The sequence below is a fragment of the Fundulus heteroclitus genome, chromosome 2 (genome assembly GCF_011125445.2).
Source record: "Fundulus heteroclitus isolate FHET01 chromosome 2, MU-UCD_Fhet_4.1, whole genome shotgun sequence".
NCBI classification, from domain to species: Eukaryota; Metazoa; Chordata; class Actinopteri; order Cyprinodontiformes; family Fundulidae; genus Fundulus; species Fundulus heteroclitus.
This window is the reverse complement of record NC_046362.1, coordinates 15,639,731-15,648,572: the sequence shown is the minus strand read 5'-3', so window position 1 is coordinate 15,648,572 and position 8,842 is coordinate 15,639,731. Positions and strand designations below refer to the sequence as shown.

The 8,842-nt window shown below is 39.4% G+C and overlaps 1 protein-coding gene across 1 annotated transcript; it reads left to right on the top strand.

The window, feature by feature from the left end:
- Nucleotides 1-313: 313 nt before the first annotated feature.
- Nucleotides 314-6,772, top strand: morf4l1 (mortality factor 4 like 1). The gene is made up of 12 exons (XM_012865008.3): nt 314-462; nt 2,220-2,266; nt 2,354-2,421; nt 2,510-2,596; nt 2,739-2,816; nt 2,937-2,962; nt 3,070-3,161; nt 3,335-3,436; nt 4,160-4,248; nt 4,357-4,529; nt 6,137-6,221; nt 6,299-6,772. The coding sequence occupies exons 1-12, from the start codon at nt 423-425 to the stop codon at nt 6,381-6,383; spliced, it is 972 nt and encodes a 323-aa protein (XP_012720462.1). The 5' UTR covers nt 314-422; the 3' UTR covers nt 6,384-6,772.
- The last annotated feature ends 2,070 nt before the right edge of the window (nt 6,773-8,842 follow it).

The following is an 8,842-nucleotide window of genomic DNA, read 5'->3' as shown; positions in this document are numbered from 1 at the left end:
GAAATCATATATGGTTTATTAGTTTAATATTTACATATACATGGCGTGGTCCAGGCCAGCTGGGACTATGTCTCCCGGCTGGCCTGGGAACGCCTTGGGATTCCCCCGGAGGAGCTGGCCCAAGTGGCCGGGGAGAGGGACGTCTGGGCCTCCCTACTGAAGCTGCTACCCCCGCGACCCGACCCCGGATAAGCGGAAGAAGACGGACGGCGTGGAATTTAGTTTTCCTTTGTCATTTATTTACTGTTTTACACTCCAGTCCAGTAGGCGGCGGTAAAGAACACCTCATCTTTGTAGCCAACCGCCAAAAAAAAAAACACCGACACAGGAAGAAGAAGAATGACGTCATTGGATAGCGGCGCCGTGGTGGACTGGAATGGGACCTGAAGATTTTCCCCAAATTTTGATAGCTTAATCCATGAATGGCGCCGAAACAGGACCCGAAACCTAAATTTCAAGAAGGTACGGAGCTGCTTGTTCGATGCGCCGTTTCCGTCCGCAGCGCAGCTCCTGCGCGTCGCGGTAGCTGGAGGAGGAGCGGTTAGCCGTCATTGTTGTGGCAGTAAAGACAAAATGATTATTATTATTATTAGTCAGGTTCGCCTTGTGTACTTTTAGCCCTGTTTCCATGGCACGTCCTGAAGCTTCTCGTTTAAAGTGCATCGTGTCCATTTTAGAGAGAGTTTTGACTTCATCCAGGTAGCGTTAGCTGCTGAGACTTCACCGCCCATCCCAGTCAGTGTTGTACCAAGCTAGCTGTTAGCACAGTCCCTGCTAACTTTACTCTTTCAAACCATTTCCTGGTGCTGGCGTTTTAACCGCATGTGAAGACCAATAGTATTACAGCATTTTATGGAAAAGATATCTTAGTTATTAAAAAAAACACTCCCCAATGCGGTAGAAAGTCCATTCTTAGCGATTCAAACTCTGACACCCACCACCCGCTAAGGACTCAATGTTTTATTTGCTGTCCTGCTCCTGTTCTTCTCCTGGAAGAACATTAATATGTGGTCAGCATTTTATTCGTTTAAAGTTAAGGCTGAAATAGAGGTAAATGCCTTGCTGTAGTTAAACACAACCCCGTACGGAAGCCCTTAAAGACATTAACTACGGGAGCTTTGGTTTTAATTAAATATTATACATAAAAAAAAAAAAACGAAAGGGCAGTGATTGGTTTCCTGTAGTTTATTATTGTTTAAAAAAAAGATTCACAGATTTTGTCATCCGACATTGTTTTGTTTTTTTCCTTGAAAGGCTAGCAATAAATAAATATGGTGAAGTGCAATATCTAATCGATTCCAAACTTATTTATAAAACGCTTTAAAATCAAACAGACCAAAGTGCTATGTATATTTATTTATATACACACACAGATAAAATGAATGATACAAGTAAACTGCATGCTTCTCGGCACTGATAGGAGCAGCAGATCTGGGATAAGAGGAGCCACATATGGCTGTGACAGCTCAGAGATGTAGAGAGGGGTTAGACGATTTAAGGGCTAGCCCCATTAAATGTTCTAAAAATTGATTCTAAAATAAACAGGCAACCAGTGCAGTAAGCCTAAGACCTGTGAAATGGCTGCAAATTTGAACGTGTTGAATAAAAGGCATGCAGCAGCATTTTGTACCTACTGTAGACGTGGAGTGGAGGATCTATGGACTCCAAAATACAATGTGTTACAGTAATCCAACCATGTGGCGATGAAGCCACGGCTTACTGTTTCAAGGTGCATTGCAGCACGCATCAAGTTTATTTTGCCCAGATGTCGGAGCTGAAAGTAAAACTTAATTTGACAACCGCCTTACCTTAATTTGTCCATCAAAAGTAAAGTTTTTAATTTAAAAAGCAAGGATAGTTGCTGATAAGTTCACATACTGGCCATGACGACCCGAATCTAGAAAACCACCATCTGATCAATTATTGTAGTTTTTTTTTAACTTGCCCTTTTTCTTCTCTTATTATCTTACAAATAAATCACTCAGGCCTGAAAAAGGAAGCAAGAAGTTTTTATTTTGTGCACAATTTTCTTGATTTTTATTTTTTTATTTTTTTTATTCCCCGTTCTAGTCACAAGTGAGTAAGATGCACATCTGCCTTTCCACGATTCCTCAAACGGGGACGGACCATTTTGTCTGCGTGTAGCATTGGTGGTTTTGTACCCGAAATGCAGTGGAAACTTATTCAGCTGGGATGTATTTGTGTTCTCTCCACTGCAGGTGAAAGAGTGCTGTGTTTTCATGGGCCATTGCTGTACGAAGCTAAGGTAGGTCCCCCTCAGCTAGCCTGTCCTTCTAAACTCCCTCTTGATGTTATAAACAATGTCAACAGTGACAGGTACTTCTCTTTGCAGTGTGTTAAGATTAATATCAAGGACAAACAGATCAAGTACTTCATTCATTACAGTGGTTGGAATAAGAAGTGAGTATTCAGCTCAGATATTAAACGTCTAAACTTTAATATGCCTTTAACGCTGGCTTGAGCACTGCAATGATATTTTCCCTTTCAGCTGGGACGAATGGGTTCCTGAAAGCAGAGTACTGAAGTATGTGGACAGCAATCTTCAGAAACAGAAAGAGCTTCAGAGGGCCAATCAGTACGTTCCTTATCGTGTCCAAACTTTTCCAGCCTGTTTAATTCACTCTTCGTGTAAAAAACTGGCTCATATTGTCAGGGCAACTCTTTTCTAAGAAATCCAACTATTGTTTTTTTTGTTTTTTTTTCTTTCTTAATTTTAGAGACCATTATGTAGAAGGGAGAATGAGGGGAGCTGCACCGAATAAGAAGATCCCTCCTGCATCGCAGAAAAACGATTTGTGAGTGATCTTTGCCGTTATGACTTTTTTTTTCTTATTCTTTTTTTAAATAAAAAAATAAAAACCTCCTTTCTTCATTTAACTTAAAAACAAACACTTTGTATGTCTTTGTTTTGACAGGAAAACCAAAAAGAACAAACAGAAGAGTGAGTGTATATATATATATGTTGCTGTACTCTGAAATGTTAAAAAGTACTAAAACCCATAAAGTTATCCAGTGTTAGAGATGTTAAGTAGATCTGTGTCTGTGCAGCTCCTGGAGCTGGAGAAGGAACAAGTTCAGGAGGAGATCCAACCCATCCGCCGAGGAAGAAACGAGCACGAGTTGACCCAACCGTCGAGAGCGTAAGTCCGGGAGTTCATTGACACACTTGGAGCTTGTTCACAAAGAAGCAAGACTGTGTTCAGAAACTTAAAACAACTCCCAGATTTTCTAAATGTGTATGATCCTTATATCGCACAGTGCATGTAAGAAAAAGTCCAGATAAAACGTTTTGTCTTTGTCTCTCTCTTCTTAGGAAGAAACTTTTATAAACCGAGTGGAGGTTAAGGTAAAAATCCCAGAGGAGCTTAAACCATGGCTCGTGGACGACTGGGATCTGATTACACGTCAAAAACAGGTATCTAATCTGCATTTTGTTTTTCTTCATGTATGCATACTGGACACAACAACCTCCCCACTTTGGGCACAGAAACAGGAAGGTGTCGATGTTTAAAAAGCCAGTTGACCACACAAAATCAGCCCTAAACCTGTCTTATTTAGGTCGTATAATGTGTGTTTGGGTCATCATTCTGCTGAATTCTGCCGATGATGACCCGTTTCCAGTGGAGCCTACCAGATTTGTATTTAAAATGGAGTTATAGAAGAGAAAAGTCCACAGAATCATATATCCTCCCCAACAGTGGGATGGTTAGATGGTTTTCCACACACATGCTGTAAAGCTCAGTCTGGCCAAACTGAAGAGTTGCACTTTTAAAGTCCCAGTAGATTTTAGCCAACTCTACTTACTTAGGTTGTAACGGTCTGACAGAAAATCCTTTTTCCTGACATGCCTCTCAAACAACCAGCTGGTGCGTAGGTTGAGTATAACGGGATATTTGAAAACTTTGTAATAAATGTTTCTCAAAACTCATAAACTAAAAACAAAACACATCTGTTTTTGGTATTTGATTATTTTTCCCACTGATTAAATCAATAAAGGTTAGACTTAAAAAATCAGCGTGAGACTGAGCTGCAGCAAAAAACAAAAAGCGGAATTAGTTTTACGGCTTTTAGGGTGGTCAGTCGGTGAGCCACGCAGCGATATCTGCAACAGTGATGTTTGAATTTTATCTTTCTTCAGCTTTTTCACCTTCCTGCCAAGAAATCCGTTGATGCCGTCCTCGAAGACTATGGAAACTACAAGAAATCAAGAGGAAACTCTGACAGCAAGTAAAGACGCGGTGCCATCACATTAGTTTTGTAGCTAGCACCAGAAATACCAAGAAACAAACAAAAATGAAGTGTCTATGGCGTAATCTGTTTTGCTCTGCCGCTCAGGGAGTTTGCTGTGAACGAGGTGGTCGCTGGCGTTCGGGAATATTTCAACGTCATGCTGGGGACGCAGCTTCTCTACAAATTTGAGCGGCCTCAGTACGCAGACATCCTGGCCAACCACCCAGATACTCCCATGTCTCAGATCTACGGCGCCCCTCACCTACTCAGACTCTTTGGTAAAGGCACACCTTTCATGGAGCTAAACCAGTGACGGCATGCAGTGACATTGAAAAAGAGGTTTGGCTCTGACATATCAAACACTGACAAGTCAAACATTGTCAGAAAGTAAAAACTTATGTTTTTAGGAGTACCGAGAAAAATAGAAGGCCCGTGAAGGAGCCTTCAATTTAGCCCCGCCCCGACGGCAAAACAGTGCCAGCTTGTAGTGGCGTCATAGCTGAAGGAACTCATTAAACGAGAATATTGTCATAAGGTTTCACTTTCTAGCAATGTTTGACTTATCAATGCTTGATTTTTCAATATTTTTATTTTTCAGTGTTTACATTTTTTTTAATGATTCATTTTACAGTGCCAGATCTCTTTTTCGATGCCATTGCCAGCTGTCACTGGTTCAGCTCCATAACATTTTGAATAATTTACGTAACAAAAAGGCTTCTTTATACAAGCTGGTGGTGAATACCAGCAGTTAACCATTGTAATCTACGCAGAATCTCGAGCTCTAAGGCTCTTAGGGTCAGTTTAAACTCAGGCGTTTTAACAAGAAATAAAACATCTTGGTGCTACAACAAATTAAATTAATTTAAATCATAGATGAAGAAAGTTTTGGACCAGTCTGTTACTTGTTTAGTAGAAGTGACGTTTTAGGCTTCCTTTATATGCCTATTGTCTCATTGCAGTGTTAACTAACTCTCTGATTTATAGCTTAATTTAAATACATTATTTTGATTTGAAGATTATATATGAGAAAATTAGAATAAAAATGGGTTTTAGTTTAAAATAGCTGTTCAGATGTCAAAAAGGCCCCTTTTAAAGGAATAAATAAGTAATTGAATAGTTATGTACAAAATAATAAGTTAATAAGTACTTAGTGGTTGTTCACAATTTTCAGACTAAGGGGGAGGACCGGTCGAGGTGTTTTGTTCGCTAAAATTATAACTTGTTGTAATATGGCTGCGCCAACCACAAAACAATACCGCCAACCACCACGAATGATGGTAGTTATAATATTTATCTCTATGTATGGACTAAGTATATTGATATAAAGTTTTCTGCTCAATCAATACATGTAGTCTATAGTAAAATATATAAAAAAAATAGGATGTGGACTTTGGTTTTTAAAAATGTATGAATATCCAATGTTTTCCTTAAAGTGTGCAATGACAATTTTGTCAAATAATAGCCCCATATGGACATAGGTCCTTTCTATTTTAAAAGCAGCATACCATTGTTTCAGATGTTTTTGAGTAGTTTTTGTGCAATATGAAATATTTTATAAACTGTCCCTTCGGCTCACCGGGTAGACCCAAGCATTTGATTGGTTGGCCTGCACAGCAACCCTTCCCCACTGCGTCTGATGGGCGGGGCTAAAAGATAAACTCATAATGTGTGCAGCATAAAACTATAAAATATACATAAACGTAATTTTTTTTAAATAAAAATACTGCAGAATTTATTTGATACCATAAATGTTATATACGTTTAATAAATACTGCCTTTTTCTTCTCAATGTCAATGATGTTTGACAGACTTAACTCGTTTGAATAATTTGGATGTAGAGCTTGTGGACTCCCTCTAAATGTGCCGGTCTGCTGTGTTTTGACAGTGAGAATCGGGGCCATGCTGGCGTACACTCCCCTGGATGAGAAGAGTCTAGCTCTGCTCCTCAGTTATCTGCAAGACTTTCTCAAGTAAGTATCCGTAACCATTTCCACGAGTCCACTAATTAAGAGTCTGGAGCAGCAATGGCCGTTTGTTCCTTTTTCAGGTATCTTGTTAAGAACTCGGCGTCACTCTTCAATGCAAGCGACTACGAAGTCGCCCCACCAGAGTATCATCGCAAGGCGGTCTAAGATTCCTTATTTTATTTTTTTTTTGGTCTGAAACCTTTTGTGTGTTAATGCTCGCAGAGGGATACTCGTTATCAGTTGAAAGAATGTCATTTCAACACTTGAGGAGCAGATTTTGTAAAAAATATTTTCGACGACGAGATGTGTGAATGAAGTTTTTTTTATTTTATTTTTTATTTCCATGAGTAAAGCTGCTGAGAACACGTTGTCCCCCCTTTGTTTGGTATGTTTTTGATTACCACTGTTATGTTTGCCTTGTTCTTTTGTCTAACGTTAACCAACATCTTTTCACATTTGGACGTCACCGTTATTACTTCTGTTTCCTGACTTGAAAGGGATGTTGGTTACAAATGTCCTGCAGTTATTTTCTAATAAAAGTCTTTCATTCTTTACCTGCTGGGCTGTCTTCACTGGCCAAAAGGCCTGTAACGGTTCGTTGAGTCGCGTTGCTTTTACTACTGAATGAACCTGAACAGGTCGTTACGGTTAGCGTAGCCTGTTGATCACGTCGTAGACTATAGTTTTCGATTTCTGGTGTAAAACCATAACCTGTATTGTCAGAACATCATATTCACACATTTGTTAGACATTCTGAAGATTGAGTTGTGAAGCGGAGGAAAAAACATGCATTTTATTAAAATTTTTTTTACAAAGAAATTCTGACAAGTGGCATGAGTTCAATTCAAATTCCAAAATACTTTTATTTATCCCAGAGGGAAATAAAACGTTGATGTAACTCATTCGGTCAGGGAGTTATATTACAGGACTGTCTCAGAAAATTAGAATATTGTGATAAAGTTCTTTATTTTCTGTAATGCAATTAAAAAACATGAAATGTCATACATTCTGGATTCATTACAAATCAACTGAAATATCGCAAGCCTTTTATTGTTTTAATATCGCTGATTATAGCTTACAGCTGAAGAAAACTCAAAAATCCTATCTCAAAATCTTAGAATATCGTGAAAAAGTATACTAGTAGGCTATTCAACTAATCACTTGAATCGTCTAATTAACTCGAAACACTGCAGGGTTTCCTGAGCCTTGAAAAACACTCAGCTTGGTTCAGTAAACTAAATCACAAGTATGGTAGTGGTTAAGAGACGACATAAGATTCTCACAGTAACTGGTGTACTGACCACGGCATTACTGTCCTTGATTGGCCTGCCAATTCCCCTGACCTGAACCCCATAGAGAATTTGTGGGGTATTGTGAAGAAGAAGCTGAAAGACACCAGAGCCAACAATGCAAATGAGCTAAAGGCCGCTATTGAAGCATCCTGGGCATCCATAACACCTCAGCAATGCCACAGGCTGATTGCCTCCATGCCACGCCGCATTGATGCAGTAATCTGTGCAAAAGGATTCCCAACCAAGTACTGAGTGCATTAATGGACATTTTCAAATGTTTGATTTTGTTTTGCTGTTATAATTTTTTTTTTTACTTGGTCTGAGGAAATATTCTAATATTTTGAGATAGGATTTTTTAGTTTTCTTCAGCTGTACGCCATAATCAGCGATATTAAAACAATAAAAGGCTTGCGATATTTCAGTTGATTTGTAATGAATCCAGAGTGTTTTTTAATTGCATTACAGAAAATAAAGAACTTTATCACAATATTCTAATTTTCTGAGACAGTCCTGTAGATGGTGACGGCTGTGGGCAGCAAAGATCTCCTGTAGCGGTCAATTTTACAACCAGTCTGAAGAAGCCTTGGACTGAAGAAGACAACGTGATGAAGAGGATGTTCAGGATCGTCCATAATTTAGATTTTATGCAAAATCCTTCTTTGCATCATCGTCTCCAGAACAGAACGAGCCTTCTTAACAGGTTGTTGAGCCTTTTTAGGCCCCTGGCTCTGATGCTGCCAACCCAACAGATGATGGCAGAGGAGATAACGCTCTCAACAACAGACCTATGGAAGAAATGCAGCAACTTGCTGCAAACCTTGAAGGACCTAAGCTTCCTCAAGAAGTACAGTCTGCCCTGTCCCTTCTTGTAGACGGTTTCACTGCTGCGCATCTCCAGTCCAGTCTGTTGTCCAGATGAACACCGAGGTGTTTATATTCCTCAACCACCTCCACTTCTTTTCCCGTGATGGAAATCAGGTTTGATCTAATTTCTTCTAAAATCTACAATCATCTCCTTTGTTTAGTTCACATTCAAAATGAGATGATTGTTTCTACACCATGCCTCAAAGCGGTCCACCAGCTCTTTGTACTTTGTTCTCCATCTGTGATACTCCCGACAACTGCAGTCATCTGATTATTTCTGGAGATGACAGGAGTCACACTTGTGATGGAAGTCTGAAGTGTACAGAGTGTAAAAGGAACAAATTTGTATTCAGCTCATCCCATTCAGTATTTTGCTGCACATCTCTAGGTATGTCTGCCAGCATTCATGTCTAGAAACTGAACTTTAGTCCATATTCATATAGAAATTGGCTCAAGCTGAGTTCGAGT